This window comes from Salmo trutta, chromosome 22 (assembly GCF_901001165.1).
Source record: "Salmo trutta chromosome 22, fSalTru1.1, whole genome shotgun sequence".
In the NCBI taxonomy this organism is placed as follows: domain Eukaryota; kingdom Metazoa; phylum Chordata; class Actinopteri; order Salmoniformes; family Salmonidae; genus Salmo; species Salmo trutta.
This window is the reverse complement of record NC_042978.1, coordinates 39,181,123-39,202,054: the sequence shown is the minus strand read 5'-3', so window position 1 is coordinate 39,202,054 and position 20,932 is coordinate 39,181,123. Positions and strand designations below refer to the sequence as shown.

At 40.3% G+C, this 20,932-nt stretch overlaps 1 protein-coding gene across 4 annotated transcripts in view; it reads left to right on the top strand.

Annotated features, from left to right (window-relative positions):
* The window catches only part of pde4ba (phosphodiesterase 4B, cAMP-specific a), a 338,452-nt gene that overhangs the window by 107,550 nt on the left and 209,970 nt on the right, over nt 1-20,932 (top strand). Inside the window, exon 1 of one of the 4 annotated variants that reach the window (XM_029707947.1) lies at nt 19,232-20,136. The exons of 2 other annotated variants lie outside the window; for them this stretch is intronic. In XM_029707947.1, coding sequence (XP_029563807.1) covers nt 19,796-20,136 — 341 coding nt within the window. In that variant the 5' untranslated portion in view covers nt 19,232-19,795. Of the gene's footprint in view, nt 1-19,231; nt 20,137-20,932 lie in introns of those variants that run through there. One more of the 4 variants, XM_029707943.1, reaches the window with a different exon arrangement.

The window sequence follows — 20,932 nt, the reverse complement described above, 5'->3', positions numbered from 1 at the left end:
TTCCCTGACAAGTTGCATATCGCAGGGACTATTTGATGCTAGTGCAGTCCACCACAGGATGTTTTTGTGCTGGTCAAGGGCAGTCAGGTCTGGAGTGAACCAAGGTCTATATCTGTTCTTAGTTCCACATTTTTTAAAAGGGACATGCTTATTTAAGATGGTGAGGAAATTACTTTTAAAGAACGACCAGGCATCCTCTACTGACGGGATGAGGTCAATATCCTTTCAGGATACCCGGGCCAGGTTGATAAGAAAGGCCTTCTCGCAAAATGCGTTTTAGGGAGCGTTTGACAGTGATGAGGGGTGGTCGTTTGACTGCGGACCCATAGCGGACGCAGGCAATTAGGCAGTGATCGCTGAGATCTTGGTTGAAAACAGCAGAGGTGTATTTGGAGGGTAAGTTGGTCAGGATGATATCTATGAGGGTGCCCATGTTTACGGATTTAGCGTTGTACCTGGTGGGTTCCTTGATGATTTGTGTGAGATTGAGGGCATCTAGTTTAGATTGTAGGACGGCCAGGGTGTTAAGCATATCCCAGTTTAGGTCACCTAACAGAACGAACTCTGAAGATAGATGAAGGGCAATCAATTCCCATATGGTGTCCAGGGCACAGCTGGGAGTTGAGCGGGATCTATAACAGGCGGCAACAGTGAGAGACTTATTTCTGGAGAGATTCATTTTTAAAATTAGAAGCTCGAACTGTTTGGGTATAGACCTGGAAAGTATGACAGAATTCTGCAGGCTATCTCTGCAGTAGATTGCAACTCCTCCCCCTTTGGCAGTTATATCATGTTGGAAAATGTTGTAGTTGGGGATGGAAATATCAGCATTTTTGGTGGCCTTCCTAAGCCAGGATTCAGACACGGCTAGGACATCAGGGTTGGCGGAGTGTGCTAAAGCAGTGAGTTAAACAAACCTACAGAGGAGGCTTCTGATGTAAACATGCATGAAACCAAGGCTTTTACGGTTAGAGAAGTCAACAAATGAGAGTGCCTGGGGACACACAGGGCCTGCGTTAACCTCTATATCTCCCGAGGAACGGAGGAGGAGGAGTAGGATGAGGGTACTGCTAAAGGCTATCAAAGCTGGTCGTCTAGTGCGTTGGGGACAGAGAATAAAAGGAGCAGATTTCTGGGCGTAGTAGAATAAATTCAGGGCATAATGTACAGACAGGGGTATGGTAGGGTTCGTGTACAGTGGAGGTAAACCTAGGCATTGATGGATGATGAGAGAGGTTGCATCTCTGGATGCACTAGTTATGCTAGGTGAGGTCACCGTGTGTGTGGGAGGTGGGGCAAAATAGGTATCTGAGGCATGTTGAGTGGGGCTAGGGGCTCTGCAGTAAAATAAAACAATGATAACTACCCCAAACAGTACACAAGGCATATTGAAATTAGAGACAGAAATAAAGCGAGGCATAAAGCAATCACAGGTGTTGATTGGGAGAGCTAGCTAAGACAACAGGTAAGACAGCAACAGCTAATCAGCTAAGACAACAACAACAGGTAAGATGGCGATGAATGGGCAGAGGGTCAGTTAACTACACACAGCGCCTGAGTTCGAGGCTGGGGCCGACAGATAAACAAAACAAACAAAATGGAGTACTGTGATTATATTGCTAGACTGTGAGATTGTTAGACTGGTAGACTGTTAGACTGGTAGACTGGTATATTGTTAGATTGTGAGACTTCGAGATTGTTCGACTTTGAGACTGGTAGACTGGTATATTGTTAGACTGTTAGACTGGTATCTTATTAGACTGTTATATTGTTAGACTGGTAGACTGGTATCTTATTAGACTGTTATATTGTTAGACTGGTAGACTGTTATATTGTTAGACTGGTAGACTGTTATATTGTTATATTGTTAGACTGTTATATTGTTAGACTGGTAGACTGTTATATTGTCATATTGTTATATTGTTAGACTGGTATATTGTTACACTGTTATATTGTCATATTGTTATATTGTTAGACTGTTATATTGTTATATTGTTAGACTGTTATATTGTTAGACTCTTATATTGTTAGACTGTTATATTGTTATATTGTTTGACTGTTATATTGTTAGACTGTTATATTGTTATATTGTTAGACTGTTATATTGTTATATTGTTAGACTGTTATATTGTTAGACTGTTATATTGTTATATTGTTAGACTGTTATATTGTTAGACTGTAATATTGTTAGACTGTTATATTGTTATATTGTTAGACTGTTATATTGTTATATTGTTATATTGTTATATTGTTAGACTGTTATATTGTTATACTGTTATATTGTTAGACTGTTATATTTTTAGACTGTTATATTGTTAGACTGTTATATTGTTATATTGTTAGACTGTTATATTGTTAGACTGTTATATTTTTAGACTGTTATATTGTTAGACTGTTATATTGTTATATTGTTAGAACGGTTATATTGTTAGAGACTGTTATATTGTTACCTGTATATTGTAGACTGTTATATTGTTAGACTGTTATATTGTTAGACTGTTATATTGTTATATTGGTTAGACTGTTATATTGTTAGACTGTTATATTGTTAGACTGTTATATTGTTTATATTGTTAGACTGTTTATATTGTTAGACTTATTGTTATATTGTTATATATTGTTAGACTGTTATATTGTTAGACTGTTATATTGTTATTGTTAGACTGTTATATTGTTAGACTGTTATATTGTTAGACTGTTATATTGTTATATTGTTAGACTGTTATATTGTTATATTGTTAGACTGTTATATTGTTAGACTGTTATATTGTTATATTGTTAGACTGTTATATTGTTATATTGTTAGACTGTTATATTGTTATACTGTTATATTGTTAGACTGTTATATTGTTAGACTGTTATTGTTAGACTGTTATATTGTTATATTGTTAGACTGTTATATTGTTAGACTGTTATATTGTTAGACTGTTATATTGTTATATTGTTATATTGTTAGACTGTTATATTGTTAGACTGTTATATTGTTAGACTGTTATATTGTTATATTGTTAGACTGTTATATTGTTAGACTGTTATATTGTTATATTGTTAGACTGTTATATTGTTAGACTGTTATATTGTTATATTATTATACTGTTATATTGTTAGACTGTTATATTGTTAGACTGTTATTTTTAGACTGTTATATCGTTAGACTGTTATATTGTTATATTGTTAGACTGTTATATTGTTATATTGTTAGACTGTTATATTTATATTGTTAGACTGTAAAATTGTTATATTGTTATATTGTTAGACTGTTATAATGTTATATTGTTAGACTGTTATATTGTTAGACTGTTCTATTGTTATATTGTTAGACTGTTATATTGTTAGACTGTTATATTGTTATATTGTTAGACTGTTATATTGTTATATTGTTAGACTGTTATATTGTTATATTGTTAGACTGTTATATTGTTAGACTGTTATATTGTTAGACTGTTATATTGTTATATTGTTAGACTGTTATATTGTTAGACTGTTATATTGTTATATTGTTGGACTGTTATATTGTTAGACTGTTATATTGTTAGACTGTTATATTGTTAGACTGTTATATTGTTGGACTGTTATATTGTTATATTGTTAGACTGTTATATTGTTATATTGTTAGACTGTTATATTGTTGGACTGTTATATTGTTATATTGTTAGACTGTTATATTGTTATATTGTTAGACTGTTATATTGTTATATTGTTGGACTGTTATATTGTTAGACTGTTATATTGTTAGACTGTTATATCGTTAGACTGTTATATTGTTATATTGTTAGACTGTTATATTGTTATATTGTTAGACTGTTATATTGTTAGACTGTTATATTGTTATATTGTTAGACTGTTATATTGTTAGACTGTTATATTGTTATATTGTTAGACTGTTATATTTTTAGACTGTTATATTGTTATATTGTTAGACTGTTATATTGTTATATTGTTAGACTGTTATATTGTTAGACTGTTATATTGTTAGACTGTTATATTGTTAGACTGTTATATTGTTATATTGTCAGACTGTTATATTGTTAGACTGTTATATTGTTATATTGTTAGACTGTTATATTGTTAGACTGTTATATTGTTATATTGTTAGACTGTTATATTGTTAGACTGTTATATTGTTAGACTGTTATATTGTTATATTGTTAGACTATTATATTGTTATATTGTTAGACTGTTATATTGTTATATTGTTAGACTGTTATATTGTTATATTGTTAGACTGTTATATTGTTAGACTGTTATATTGTTATATTGTTAGACTGTTATATTGTTAGACTTATATTGTAAGACTGTTATATTGTTATATTGTTATATTGTTAGACTGTTATATTGTTAGACTGTTATATTGTTATACTGTTATATTGTTAGACTGTTATATTGTTAGACTGTTATATTGTTAGACTGTTATATTGTTAGACTGTTATATTGTTATATTGTTAGACTGTTATATTGTTAGACTGTTATATTGTTATATTGTTAGACTGGTATATTGTTAGACTGTTATATTGTTATATTGTTAGACTGTTATATTGTTATATTGTTAGACTGTTATATTGTTATATGTTAGACTGTTATATTGTTAGACTGTTATATTGTTATATTGTTAGACTGTTATATTGTTAGACTGTTATATTGTTAGACTGTTATATTGTTATATTGTTAGACTGTTATATTGTTAGACTGTTATTGTTATATTGTTAGACTGTTATATTGTTATATTGTTAGACTGTTATATTGTTAGACTGTTATATTGTTATATTGTTAGACTGTTATATTGTTAGACTGTTATATTGTTAGACTGTTATATTTTTAGACTGTTATATTGTTAGACTGTTATATTGTTATATTGTTAGACTGTTATATTGTTATATTGTTAGACTGGTATATTGTTAGACTGTTATATTGTTAGACTGTTATATTGTTAGACTGTTATATTGTTAGACTGTTATATTGTTATATTGTTAGACTCTTATATTGTTAGACTGTTATATTGTTATATTGTTAGACTGTTATATTGTTAGACTGTTATATTGTTATATTGTTAGACTGTTATATTGTTATATTGTTAGACTCTTATATTGTTAGACTGTTATATTGTTATATTGTTAGACTGTTATATTGTTAGACTGTTATATTGTTAGACTTATATTGTTATATTGTTAGACTGTTATATTGTTATATTGTTAGACTGTTATATTGTTATATTGTTAGACTCTTATATTGTTAGACTGTTATATTGTTATATTGTTAGACTGTTATATTGTTAGACTGTTATATTGTTAGACTGTTATATTGTTATATTGTTATATTGTTAGACTGTTATATTGTTAGACTGTTATATTGTTATATTGTTAGACTGTTATATTGTTAGACTGTTATATTGTTATATTGTTATATTGTTAGACTGTTATATGTTATCTTGTTGCCTGCTATATAGTTAGCCTGTTATATGTTATATGTTATACTGTTAATTGTTAGACTGTTATATGTTAGACTGTTATATTGTTATATTGTTAGAATGTTATATGTTAGACTGTTATATTGTTATATTGTTAGACTGTTATATTGTTAGACTGTTATATTGTTATATTGTTAGACTGTTATATTGTTATATTGTTATATTGTTAGACTGTTATATTGTTATACTGTTATATTGTTATACTGTTATATTGTTAGACTGTTATATTGTTATATTGTTAGACTGTTATATTGTTATACTGTTATATTGTTAGACTGTTATATTGTTATAATGTTATATTGTTAGACTGTTATATCGTTAGACTGTTATATTGTTAGACTGTTATTGTTATATTGTTGGACTGTTATATTGTTATATTGTTAGACTGTTATATTGTTATATTGTTAGACTGTTATATTGTTAGACTGTTATATTGTTAGACTGTTATATTGTTATATTGTTATATTGTTATATTGTTAGACTGTTATATTGTTAGACTGTTATATTGTTAGACTTTTATATTGTTATATTGTTATATTGTTATATTGTTAGACTGTTATATTCTTATACTGTTATATTGTTAGACTGTTATATTGTTAGACTGTTATATTGTTAGACTGTTATATCGTTAGACTGTTATATTGTTATATTGTTAGACTGTTATATTGTTATATTGTTAGACTGTTATATTGTTATATTGTTAGACTGTTATATTGTTTTATTGTTATATTGTTAGACTGTTATATTGTATATTGTTAGACTGTTATATTGTTAGACTGTTATATTGTTATATTGTTAGACTGTTATATTGTTATATTGTTAGACTGTTATATTGTTAGACTGTTATATTGTTAGACTGTTATATTGTTAGACTGTTATATTGTTATATTGTTAGACGTTTATTGTTAACTGTTAATGTTATATTGTTGGACTGGTTATATTGTTAGACTGTTATATTGGTTGTTATGTGTTATATTGTTCGACTGTATATTGTTGATTATGTTTACTGTTATTTCGTTAGACTGTTATATTGTTATATTGTTAGACTGTTATATTGTTATATTGTTAGACTGTTATATTGTTATATTGTTAGACTGTTATATTGTTATATTGTTAGACTGTTATATTGTTAGACTGTTATATTGTTAGACTGTTATATTGTTAGACTGTTATATTGTTATATTGTTAGACTGTTATATTGTTGGACTGTTATATTGTTATATTGTTGGACTGTTATATTGTTAGACTGTTATATTGTTAGACTGTTATATCGTTAGACTGTTATATTGTTATATTGTTAGACTGTTATATTGTTAGACTGTTATATTGTTATATTGTTAGACTGTTATATTGTTAGACTGTTATATTGTTATATTGTTAGACTGTTATATTGTTAGACTGTTATATTGTTATATTGTTAGTCTGTTATATTGTTAGACTGTTATATTGTTATATTGTTAGACTGTTATATTGTTATATTGTTAGCCTGTTATATTGTTAGACTGTTATATTGTTAGACTGTTATATTGTTATATTGTTAGACTGTTATATTGTTAGACTGTTATATTGTTAGACTGTTATATTGTTATATTGTTAGACTGTTATATTGTTAGACTGTTATATTGTTAGACTGTTATTTTCGTTAGACTGTTATATTGTTATATTGTTAGACTGTTATATTGTTAGACTGTTATATTGTTTTATTGTTAGACTGTTATATTGTTAGACTGTTATATTGTTATATTGTTAGACTGTTATATTGTTATATTGTTAGACTGTTATATTGTTATATTGTTATATTGTTATATTGTTAGACTGTTATATTGTTATATTGTTAGACTGTTATATTGTTATATTATTATATTGTTAGACTGTTATATTGTTAGACTGTTATATTGTTATATTGTTAGACTGTTATATTGTTATATTGTTAGACTGTTATATTGTTATATTGTTAGACTGTTATATTGTTAGACTGTTATATTGTTATATTGTTAGACTGTTATATTGTTAGACTGTTATATTGTTAGACTGTTATATTGTTATATTGTTATATTGTTTGACTGGTAGACTGTTAGACTGGTAGACTAGTAGACTGATAGACTGTGAGACTGTTAGACTGTGAGACTGGTAGACTGTGAGACTGGTAGACTGAGACTGTTATATTCTTGGACTGGTAGACTGTTAGACTGTTAAACTGTGGACTGTTATATTGTTACATTGTTAGACTGGTAGACTGGTAGACTGTTTATTGTTAGACTGGTAGACTGTTTATTTTTAGACTGGTAGACTGTTTATTGTTAGACTGGTAGACTGTTATATTGTTAGACTGGTAGACTGTTAGACTGTTTTATTGGTAGACTGGTAGACTGTGAGACTGTGACTGTGAGACTCTGAGACTGTTATATTGTTAGACTGGTAGACTGTTATATTGTTAGACTGGTAGACTGTTATGTTGTTAGACTGGTAGACTGTTATATTGTTAGACTGGTAGACTGGTATCTTATTAGACTGTTATATTGTTAGACTGGTAGACTGTTATATTGTTAGACTGGTAGACTGTTATATTGTTAGACTGGTAGACTGGTATCTTATTAGACTGTTATATTGTTAGACTGGTAGACTGTTATATTGTTAGACTGGTAGACTGTTATATTGTTACACTGTGAGACTGGTAGACTGTGAAACAGTTATATTGTTGGACTGGTAGACTGCTAGACTGGTAGATTGGTAGACTGGTATATTGTGAGTGGAGTAGGACTGGTAGACTGGTAGTCTGGTAGACTGGTATATTGTGAGTGGAGTAGGACTGGTAGACTGGTAGTCTGGTAGACTGGTATATTGTGAGTGGACTAGGACTGGTAGATTGGTAGTCTGGTAGACTGGTATATTCTGAGTGGAGTAGGACTGGTAGACTGGTAGTCTGGTAGACTGGTATATTGTGAGTGAAGTAGGACTGGTACTTAGCTGAAGGATGTTATAGTATGTTGATGTTCTGAACACATACTGGGCCTAGATTCTGTTGACCTGGTTTAATTAAGAGATGCATTGTTAGCCTCCACCCACAGACCCTGTGTGTGTCCGTGCGTGCGTGTGTGTGTTAATGTGTCTGTGTGTTGCTGTACTGAGATGCTGTGTGTGTGTGTGTGTGTGTGTGTGTGTGTGTGTGTGTGTGTGTGTGTGTGTGTGTGTGTGTGTGTGAGAGAGAGTGAATATGGGGGTGTTGGGTTGTAGTGTGACATCATTCTTTACATAATTTTCTTCCCCTTCCCTTCCCACCCTCTCATTGTATTGTTACAACACTTTTTCAAAATGTATTTACAGGAGAGGCTGGGAGGGGAGGAGAGGCTTTGAGGGGAGGGAGAGAGGCTGTGAGGGGAGGAGAGAGGCTGTGTGGGGAGGGGAGAAGAGAAGCTGGGAGGGGACGGGAGAGGCTGTGAGGGAGGGGCAGGGGGAGAGCAGCTGAGAGACAGTTATTTTGGGAAACAATTATTTTTTCTTGCTGACACGATTGTGTCGGAGCACAGGGTCCATCAAGCATAGATTTTTGGACTGTTAGACTGGTAGACTGGTAGTCTAGTGTGTGTGTTACAGGATGTGCGTGTTACAGGATGTGCGTGTTACAGGGTGTGCGTGCTACAGGGTGTGCGTGCTACAGGGTGTGCGTGTTAAAGGATTTGCGTGCTACAGGGTGTGCGTGCTACAGGGTGTGCGTGCTACAGGGTGTGCATGCTACAGGGTGTGCGTGCTACAGGGTGTGCGTGCTACAGGGTGTGCGTGCTACAGGGTGTGCGTGCTACAGGGTGTGCGTGCTACAGGGTGTGCATGCTACAGGGTGTGCGTGCTAGTGGGTGTGTGTTAGAGGTCAACCGATTAATCAGAATGGCTGATTAATTAGGGCCGATTTCAAGTTTTCATAACAATCGGAAATCGGTATATTTGGACGCCGATTTGGACAATTTTTTTTCTTTTTCTTTTTTAAAGACCTTTATTTAACTAGGCAAGTCAGTTAAGAACACATTCTCATTTTCAATGACGGCCTAGGAACGGTGGGTTAACTGCCTTGTTCAGGGGCAGAACGACAGATTTTTACCTTGTCAGCTCAGGGATTCAATCTTGCATCTTTACGGTTAACTAGTCCAACGCTCTAACCACCTGCTTTACATTGCACTCCACGAGGTTACGCGAATGCAGTAAGAAGCTAAGGTAAGTTGCTAGCTAGCATTAAACTTATCTTATAAAAAACAATCAATCATAATCACTAGTTAACTACACATGGTTGATGATATTACTAGTTTATCTAGCCTGTCCTGCGTTGCATATAATCGCTTAGATACACGTTGCTCCAACCATAAACATCAATGCCTTTCTTAAAATCAATACACAAGTATATATTTTTAAACCTGCATATTTAGTTAATATTGCCTGCTAACATGAAATGTGTCACTTCTCTTGCAAACAGAGTCAGGGTATATGCAGCAGTTTGGGCCGCCTGGCTCGTTGCGAACTGTGTGAAGACTATTTCTTCCTAACAAAGACAGCCGACTTCGCCAAACGGGGATGATTTAACAAAAGCGCATTTGTGAAAAAAGCACAATCATTGCACGACTGTACCTAACCATAAACATCAATGCCTTTCTTAAAATCAATACACAGAAGTATATATTTTTAAAACTGCATATTTAGCTAAATGAAATCCAGGTTAGCAGGCAATATTAACCAGGTGAAATTGTGTCATTTTGCGTTCATTGCACGCAGAGTCAGGGTATATGCAACACTTTGGGTAATTTGTCAGAATTTTACGTAATTATGACATAACACTGAAGGTTGTGCAATGTAACAGGAATAACGTTTTGTTTTGATAGTTTCCGGATTCGACCATATTAATGACATAAGTCTCGTGTTTCTGTGTGTTATTATTTTATAATTAAGTCTATGATTTGATAGAACAGTCTGACTGAGCGGTGGTAGGCACCAGCAGGCTCGTAAGCATTCATTCAAACAGCACTTTCGTGCGTTTTGCCAGCAGCCCTTCGCAATGCATTGCGCTGTTTATGACTTCAAGCCTATCAACTCCCGAGATTAGGCTGGTGTAACCGATGTGAAATGGCTAGCTAGTTAGCCGGGTGCGCGCTAATAGCGTTTCAAACGTCACTCGCTCTGAGACTTGGAGTAGTTTTTTCCCTTCCTCTACATGGGTAACGCTGCTTCGAGGGTGGCTGTTGTCGATGTGTTCCTGGTTCGAGCCCAGGTAGGAGCGAGGAGAGGGACTGAAGCTATACTGTTACACTGGCAATACTAAAGTGCCTATAAGAACATCCAATAGTCAAAGGTATATGAAATACAAATCGTATAGAGAGAAATAGTCCTATAATTCCTATAATAACTACAACCTAAAACATCTTACCTGGGAATATTGAAGACTCATGTTAAAAGGAACCACCAGCTTTCATATGTTCTCATGTTCTGAGCAAGGAACTTAAACGTTAGCTTTTTTACATGGCACATATTGCACTTTTACTTTCTTCTCCAACACATTGTTTTTGCATTATTTAAATAAAATGTAACATGTTTCATTATTTATTTGAGGCTAAATTGATTTTATTGATGTATTATATTAAGTTAAAATAAGTGTTCATTCAGTATTGTTGTAATTGTCATTATTACAAATAAATTAAAAAAATGGCTGATTAATCGGTATCGGCGTTGGAAAATCATAATCGGTCGACCTCTGGTGTGTGCGTGTGTGTTGCAGGGGGTGCGTGTGTGTTGCAGGAGGTGCGTGTGTGTTGCAGGGGGTGCGTGTGTGTTGCAGGGGTGCGTGTGTGTTGCAGGGGGTGCGTGTGTGTTGCAGAGAAATAATGGATGTGTGTTAGTGTAGACGTGTACTCCCAGTTGGAAATCCAGCAGGCCTTAATGGGTCAGCTATTAGAGGATCACTCTGTTGTTTTTGTGCGTCACTAACGAAGACTGCACTCTTTAAGTTTTAAGTGTTTGTGTGTGTGCAAGCGTGCATGTCTGTTAGAGCTGGGACGAAGCTTGTGTCTGTGTTTCACAGCCTACTCCAATACAATCTCTCTGGGAAGGAATTATCTTTGTGTTTTGTCTCCTTGTAATGGCTGACTCCTTAGCAGACATCCTCTGATGCCATCCACCATTAGACAGGGCTTTGGCACCACTGACACCAATGAGATGAATATGTGTCTCTGCTGGATGTACTTTGTGCTGTAGCAGTACAATGTGACACACCACTGTCCGTTTCAATCCACTTTGGTCTGGGTGGGCGTCTCTAATCCATGGCTAAGAAAATTAAACTTGCCCCTTTTGAGTATGTGTCTCTGCATGTGTCTGTGCGTGTGTGTGTGTTTGGTCATCTAGCAACATCCTCTGAGATTTTTCTGTGTGTGTGTGTGTGTGTGTGTGTGTGTGTGTGTGTGTGTGTGTGTGTGTGTGTGTGTGTGTGTGTGTGTGTGTGTGTGTGTGATAGAGTGGTTGACATACTCCTCCACCTGACCTGGAAGTGCTTAGAGAGGAGAGACGGGAGAGAGGGGAATGGAGGAGAGAAAGGGGAGAGGGTGGTGGAGACGAAGAGGATGTTGAAGAGGAGAGGTAGGGGAGAAGATTGGGGAGGGGAGAGGATGGTGGAGAGGAAAGGAGAAATGATGGTGGAGAGGAGAGGAGATGGAGGGGAGATGATGGTGGAGAGGAGTGGAGAGGGAAGGGAGATGATGGTGGAGAGGAGGGGAGATGATGGTGGAGAGGATGGTGGAGAGGAGTGGAGATGATGGTGGAGAGGATGGTGGAGAGGAGTGGAGATGGAGGGGAGATGATGGTGGAGAGGATGGTGGAGAGGAGTGGAGATGGAGGGGAGATGATGGTGGAGAGGATGGTGGAGAGGAGTGGAGATGGAGGGGAGATGATGGTGGAGAGGATGGTGGAGAGGAGTGGAGATGGAGGGGAGATGATGGTGGAGAGGAGTGGAGAGGGAAGGGAGATGATGGTGGAGTGGAGAGGGAAGGGAGATGATGGTGGAGAGGATGGTGGAGAGGAGTGGAGATGGAGGGGAGATGATGGTGGAGAGGAGTGGAGAGGGAAGGGAGATGATGGTGGAGAGGAGTGCAGAGGGAAGGGAGATGATGGTGATGACAATGACGCTCTAATCAAGATGACACTTAGATGTCATCAAGATGTACACTAATCAAGATGACATCATCACAAACGACAAGGTGACTTTCTACATACAGACAACATTGGCTCTTCCCAAGGTACTTTTTACCTCTTTTTCTCCCCAATTTCATGGTATCCAATTGGTAGTTAGTCTTGTCTCATCGCTGCAACTCCCGTACAGACTCCGGAGAGGCGAGGGTCGAGAGCCATGCGTCCTCCGAAACACGACCCTGCCAAGATGCACTGCTTCTTGACACAATGCTCACTTAACGTGGAAGCCAGCCACAGCAATGTGTCGGAGGAAGCACGTACACCTGGCGACCGTATCAGCATGCATGCGCCCGGCCTGCCACAGGAGTCACTATAGTACGATGGGACAAGGACATCCCAGCCAGCCAAACCCTCCCCTAACCCGAACTACGCTGGGCCAATTGTGCACCACCTTAGACTGCTGCGCCACTCAGGAGGCAAAGAGACAATTCTGTCTATATTGTTTGAGCACAGGAATTCGCCCCATTATGTATGATAACGTGATCGTTCTTTCAACAGTGCCAGTATTGTAATTGCATAACACTGTACTTAGAGTTGTTACTGTACCTTCCTGTAAATCTGGTTGGTTCATTGTCAAGGTTGCTCATCTATCTCACTTACAACAGCCATTTTGTCTAGTGACAGGTTCTTTTAGAGCGTGTGTTACTATGTGTGTGCCTAGGAGTCTAATAAAGATGGTTTTTGAAGCTAGGTGAACATCTGTCAGGTTCAGTTTAAGGCTTTAAAGCTGAGTTGTTATTTTAATGGAATTACAGTCCGCTCTCCTAAAAATCTCTGAGCTCCCAGAAAACGTCAGAGAGCGGGATTATTCTGAGCCCGGGCTCTATTCTGCTTTCCCTCCTCTTTCTTTCTTTCTTTCTTTCTTTCTTTCTTTCTTTCTTTCTTTCTTTCTTTCTTTCTTTCTTTCTTTCTTTCTTTCTTTCTTTCCTTCTTTCCTTCTTTCTTTCCTTCTTTCCTTCTTTCCTTCTTTCCTTCTTTCCTTCTTTCTTTCTTTCTTTCTTTCTCCCTCCCTCCCTCCCTCCCTCCCTCCCTCCCTCTCAATCTGTCTCTCTCTCTTTCTCTTTTTTCTATCTCTCTCTCCTTTATGAATGGACAGCCAGCTAGGTGTTTCTACAGCAAGAGCTGTATCTGTACCAGGGGAGCAAGGCGTCTTCCTTCACTGTGTTCACTCATCTGTAAGGGAGAGAGAGACTTTATGTAAGACCCTGCGTTACACAAGACCTCATGTCATATCCCTCAGCTTCACTAAAGCCTCCCTACCTCTAGCCTCGCTATCCCCCAACCTCTCCTTTAATGCCTCCCCAGCCTCCCTCCTCCTACCTCCCTAATATCCAGACCTCTCACTGAGCCTCCCCTCATTCAGCCCCCTGCCTCTCTCCTCAGCCCCCTGCCTCTCTCCTCAGCCCCCTGCCTCTCTCCTCAGCCCCCTGCCCCTCTCCTCAGCCCCCTGCCTCTCTCCTCAGCCCCCTGCCTCTCTCCTCAGCCCCCTGCCTCTCTCCTCAGCCCCCTGCCTCTCTCCTCAGCCCCCCTGCCCTCTCCTCAGCCCCCTGCCCTCTCCTCAGCCCCCTGCCTCTCCTCAGCCCCCTGCCTCTCCTCAGCCCCCTGCCTCTCCTCAGCCCCCTGCCTCTCTCCTCAGCCCCCTGCCCCTCTCCTCAGCCCCCTGCCTCTCTCCTCAGCCCCCTGCCTCTCTCCTCAGCCCCCTGCCTCTCTCCTCAGCCCCCTGCCTCTCCTCAGCCCCCTGCCTCTCTCCTCAGCCCCCTGCCTCTCCTCAGCCCCCTGCCTCTCCTCAGCCCCCTGCCTCTCCTCAGCCCCCTGCCTCTCTCCTCAGCCCCCTGCCCCTCTCCTCAACCCCCTGCCTCTCTCCTCAGCCCCCTGCCTCTCCTCAGCCCCCTGCCTCTCCTCAGCCCCCTGCCTCTCTCCTCAGCCCCCTGCCTCTCTCCTCAGCCCCCTGCCTCTCCTCAGCCCCCTGCCTCTCTCCTCAGCCCCCTGCCTCTCTCCTCAGCCCCCTGCCTCTCCTCAGCCCCCTGCCTCTCCTCAGCCCCCTGCCTCTCCTCAGCCCCCTGCCTCTCTCCTCAGCCCCCTGCCTCTCCTCAGCCCCCTGCCTCTCTCCTCAGCCCCTTCGTCCCTGCCTCCTTTCTGAGACCCTTGCCTCCTCACCCTTTTCCCCAGCATCTCACTTAGCCTCCCATTGCCTTTCCCCCTCATCCCCCAGTCTCGCTAGCCCCCAGCCTCTCACTAAAGCTTCCCCTGCCTGCTTCCCCCTACTGTAAAATGTTACTGTAATATTGAATTCAGAGATTTTAGATGTGTATTAAAATGGGTGTTGCAAAAAGCTATATTGCCATTGTTTAGCTTGAATGGAATGTTCCTATCCAGTTTATTTGACTGTGATATGTGGTTGCCTCACCTTCTTATTTTTCTTTCCATTTTTATCCTGTTTTAGCATATAAAAAATGCTTGGAAAGATCAGAGGTTGGACCTAAGCAAGTGTTTAAATACTTCCCTACACATATACTTCCCTACACACATATCCCTATCTTACAGTCACTCTAGATAAGATCCTCTGCTAAATGACTAAAATGTCAAATGTAACTTTTTTACATACAGATTGCATTTTAGTGCCACAAGTGTATCATTTGTACATTTCTTTAAACAAAATGTTTTTTGTTGTTGTTTTTTTTACATTTGACTGTGTAAAACCTAGCAATACTACTTATTTCTCTGAGAGTGAGGCGGTTATATAGCATTTAGCAAAAAAACATGATTATTTGTGTCTAAGAAATGAAACCAGAAAGTGATGATTATAGTGCCTTGCAAAAGTATTCACCCCCTTGGCGTTTTTCCTATTTTGTTGCATTACAACCTGTAATTTAAATAGATTTTTATTTGGATTTCATGTAATGGACATACACAAAATAGTCCAAATTGGTGAAGTGAAATGAAAAAAATAACTTGTTTTAAAAAATGTTAAAAAATTAAAAACGGAAAAGTGGTGCGTGCATATGTATTCACTCCCTTTGCTATGAAGCCCCTAAATAAGATCTGGTGCAACCAAATACCTTCAGAAGTCACATAATTAATTAAATAAAGTCCACCTGTGTGCAATCTAAGTGTCTCATGATCTCAGTATATATACACCTGTTCTGAAAGGCCCCAGAGTCTGTAACACCACTAAGCAAGGGGCACCACCAAGCAAGTGGCACCATGAAGACCAAGGAGCTCTTCTAACAGGTCAGGGACAAAGTTGTGGAGAAGTACCAATCAGGGTTGGGTTATAAAAAAATATCAGAGACTTTGAACATCCCATGGAGCACCATTAAATCTATTATTAAAAAATGGAAAGAATATGGCACCACAATAAACCTGCCAAGAGAGGGCCGCCCACCAAAACTCACAGACCAGGCAAGCAGGGCATTAATCAGAGAGGCAACAAAGAGACCAAAGATAACCCTGAAGGAGTTGCAAAGTTCCACAGCTGAGATTGAAGTATATGTCCATAGGACCACTTTAAGCCGTACACTCCACAGAGCTGGGTTTTACGGAAGAGTGGCCAGAAAAAAGCCATTGGTTATTAAAGAAAAAATAAGCCAAAAGGCATGTGGGAGACTCATTTTTACATTTACATTTTAGTCATTTAGCAGACGCTCTTAAGTTAATATTTAATTATAATAAAAAAATGTTATCTACATAGACCTGGGCTGGCCCATGTTTAAAAAGTGGAGCTTTTTAAACATTTGATCAGAAACGATCAGTTGATCAGAAACGTCTGATCAACTGGATAACCAAAACGAGGAATTATTATTTGTAAAAATAAAAAAAGAAGAAAGAGCTAGCTAATCAGTTTTACCGACAGGACGGTTACGATCCCACTCTGTTTTCACTTGCATTAATGCATACAACGTCGAAAGTAAATGTTATTTAATCATAAAGAGAAACTCTAAGACACACGTCTACCAGTCACCCCCCTCTGTCAAGGGGTGCATACATTTCATACATTTTTTTCCCCGTACTGGTCCCCCGTGGGAATCAAACCCACAATCCTGGCGTTGCAAACACCATGCTCTACCAACTGAGCCACACTGGACCATCTTCCAAACATATGGAAGAATGTACTCTGGTCAGATGAGACAAAAATGTTGCTTTTTGGCCATAAAGGAAAACGCTATGTCTGGCACAAACCCAACACCTCTCATCACCCTGAGAACAACATCCCCACAGTGAAGTATGGCGGTGGCAGCGTCATGCTGTGGGGATGTATTTCATCGGCAGGGACTGGGAAACTGGTCAGAATTGAAGGAATGATGGATGGCGCTAAATGCAGGGAAATTCTTTAGGGAATCCTGTTTCAGTCTTCCAGAGATTTGAGACTGAGACGGAGGTTCACCTTCCAGCAGGACAATGACCCTAAGCATACTGCTAAAGCAACACTCAAGTGGTTTATGGGGAAACATTTAAATGTCTTGGAATGGCCTAGTCAAAGCCCAGACTTTAATCCAATTGAGAATCTGTGGCATGACTTAAAGATTGCTGTACACCAGCGGAACCAATCCAACTCGAAGGAGCTGGAGCAGTTTTGCCTTGAAGAATGGGCAAAAATCCCAGTGGCTAGATGTGCCAAGCTTATAGAGGCATACCCCAAGAGACTTGCAGCTGTAATTGCTGCGTAAGGTGGCTCTACAAAGTGTTGACTTTGGGGGGGTGAATAGTTATGCACGCTCAAGTTTTCAGTTTTTTTGTCTTATTTCTTGTTTGTTTCACAATAAAAAATATTTTGCATCTTCAAAGTGGTAGGCATGTTGTGTAAATCAAATGATACAAACCCCCCAAAAATATATTTTAGTTCCAGGTTGCAAGACAACAAAATAGGAAAAATACCAAGGGGGGTGAATACTTTCGCAAGGCACTGTAGATGATTAGATGGTTAGAAAACACACCAATCTCTTCTATAATTTCTTTAAACAATAAAAGAGAATTTACCAAAATGTCAAATGGATATATAGCGTTTTGGAATAAAACTCTTCAAACAGAGAGGTGAAACTAAGGGTTATGGTGTTTGGCCTTCCATAGCTTTCAGACAACAGGAGAAGAACAGGGAGGGGAGAGGATGGTGGAGAGAAGAGGGAAGGTGAGAGAAATGTGATTGAACACAGAGATATAACAACACCACTAGGGGTTATGATCTCCCATAGCTTTTGCTCAACAGGAGGACACAGCAATAGAGGTGTTTAAGACTGAGTGTAACACTTTGGACTGGGACTGTGTGGTGGGACCACCATAGTGATACAACAACTGTATCTATCTCTCTGGTGCTTCCACACATAGAAATCCTATTAAATCACTAGTATTCTAATTCCTCATTCTATGGTTCCACACATAGAAATCCTATTAAATCACTAGTATTCTCACTCTCTTGCTCTCTCTCGCTCTCTCTCCCCTCTCTTGCTCTCTCCCCCCTCTCTTGCTCTCTCCCCCCTCTCTTGATCTCTCGCTCTCTCTCCCCCTCTTGCTCTCTCCCCCCTCTCTTGCTCTCTCTCTCTCTCTTGCTCTCTCTCTCTCTCTTGCTCTCTCTCTCTCTCTTGCTCTCTCTCTCCCCTGTCTTGTTCTCTTTTTCTGTCTCTCTCTCCTCTCCTCTTTCTCTCTCCCCTCTCTTGCTCTCTCTCTCTGTCTCTCTCTCTCCCCTCTCTTGCTCTCTCTTTCTCTCTCTCTGTCTCTCTCCTCTCTCCTTTCTCTCTTTCTCTCCCTCAGTAGTCTGGTCTCTGTAGGGGGTAATGTCATGGTTAGATGAGCTTTAGTCTCCTCCACACTACTGTAATTATGATTACATGGCTGTCTAATTGTCAATGACATACATAGATTGTGATGGAATGTTCTCTGAGTGTGTGTGTGTGTGTGTGTGTGTGTGTGTGTCCTTCATGCACTGTGTCAATGTGTCACTATGCAGACTAGGCTAGGCAGTTTGTTACTAGAGGGGGTTGAAACAGAATCCTATCCGTTTCTTTTTTTCTATAAAAAAATCTGTCTCTGGACTCGATCTGCTCCGAGCTGCAAAAGGTCACGTTATTATGATCATCATAATTCAGCCACATCACCAAGAAACATGGCAACCTGCCCCTGCGTCTGCCTGCCTGTCCTCAAAATAACCAGTAGCCAATAAGAGCTCAGGGGGGCGTGGCCTGGTGTGGGTTGCATGCTTACACTGAGCCCCTCATGTTTATTCTGAATGAACAGTGGAGCATGTGCCTCTGTCTCCCAGCTGAGCGGATAGCCTCTCAAACCGCTGTCCTTCTCTGTGTGCGGGTGAGAGAGTGTAAGTGTGTTGGTGCGGTGAGGGGGATCTAGCCATGGACTACAGTAGCTGTCAGATAGACGAGGAGGGAGTCTGCCTCTCCAGGAGGAGGGTAGCCGTTGATTAGAGGCAAAGAGCAGAGCAGATCTCTACACTGAATGGACTGTGAGTGTGGAGGGAGGGAGGCAGGCAGGCAGGCAGAGAGGGAGGCTGGGAGGGAGGGAGAGAGGCAGAGAGGGAGGGATAGAGGGAGAGAGGGAGGGCTGCTGGGGTGTGCACTTTATAGACACGCACCGACAGGCAGACCCACAGGAGACAGAGAGAGTGAGAGTGACAGCGAGAGAGTGAAAGAGAAAGAGTGAGAGAGAGGTGGGGGGAGAACAGTAAAGAGCACAGGAGCAGTATTCTTCTTTCTGGAAGGAAGGATGACCCTGCTGTGACCAAGACTCCTCTACCAGTGTCTAATGAACAGGACTGGAGAAGAAGGACTAGTTGCCCTCTGAGGAAGACTGACTGGAGAGAGAGCGAGAGGGAGAGAGAGAGAGAACTGTGCTGCCTTTCCTTCTGAGGAAGACTGGAGAGCAAGAGAGAGAGAAAGAGAGAGAGAGAGAGAGAAGAAAAATAGAGGGAAAGAGGACTCTGACTCTGCAGGTTGCTAATCTCTGAAGCTGAGGAGAGAGAGAGAGACAGAGAGAGAGACAGACAGACAGACAGAGAGCGAGCGAGAGCGGAGGCAAAGCCACGCACACTGTGGAAGCAGGAATTTGTGTGTTAGTGTATTAGCCTCAATTCCTCTGCTTCCCTCCAGCCCTCAGCTCTGCCTGCCTATGCATGGCATAGCCTCTGCGAGAGACAGCAAAATAAATAACGAAAGAAAGGACAGAGAAATCTCGAAATCGAGAGGGGTCCATCTGAAAGATTCCACTGCATCTCCCCGTCCGTCCATCAGCATGTCGTCCAACGAGCTGAGTGCCCCAGACGCTGACTCCGGATGCATCCGCACCTTTAAAGAACACATGCACCTGGAGCTGAACACTGGCCAGGGGGGGAAGAGGGGCGCCATGTCGCCCAAACTGTCCCCCCGCAGTTCCCCGCGCTTCTTCCGCAAGCTCATGGTCAACAAGGGGGGGATCCGCCACCGTCGGCGCTTCACCGTCGCTCACACCTGGTAAGGAGAGGGGGAAGAATAAGGGAGGAGGGCGAAGGATAAGGGGAGGGGAGGAAGGATAAGGGGGGAGGGGGAAGGATAAGGGGAGAGGGGGAAGGATAAGGGGAGAGGGGGAAGGATAAGGGGAGGGGAGGAAGGATAAGGGGGGAGGGGGAAGGATAAGGGGAGAGGGGGAAGGATAAGGGGAGGGGAGGAAGGATAAGGGGAGAGGGGGAAGGATAAGGGGAGAGGGGGAAGGATAAGGGGAGGGGAGGAAGGATAAGGGGAGAGGGGGAAGGATAAGGGGAGAGGGGGAAGGATAAGGGGAGGGGAGGAAGGATAAGGGGAGGGGAGGAAGGATAAGGGGGGAGGGGGAAGGATAAGGGGAGGGGAGGAAGGATAAGGGGAGGGGAGGAAGGATAAGGGGAGGGGGAAGGATAAGGGGAGAGGGGGAAGGATAAGGGGAGGGGAGGAAGGATAAGGGGAGGGGGAAGGATAAGGGGAGAGGGGGAAGGATAAGGGGAGAGGGGGAAGGATAAGGGGAGAGGGGGAAGGATAAGGGGAGGGGAGGAAGGATAAGGGGAGGGGAGGAAGGATAAGGGGAGAGGGGGAAAGATAAGGGGAGAGGGGGAAAGATAAGGGGAGGGGAGGAAGGATAAGGGGAGAGGGGGAAAGATAAGGGGAGGGGAGGAAGGATAAGGGGAGAGGGGGAAGGATAAGGGGGGAGGGGGAAGGATAAGGGGAGGGGAGGAAGGATAAGGGGAGAGGGGGAAGGATAAGGGGAGAGGGGGAAAGATAAGGGGAGGGGAGGGGAGAG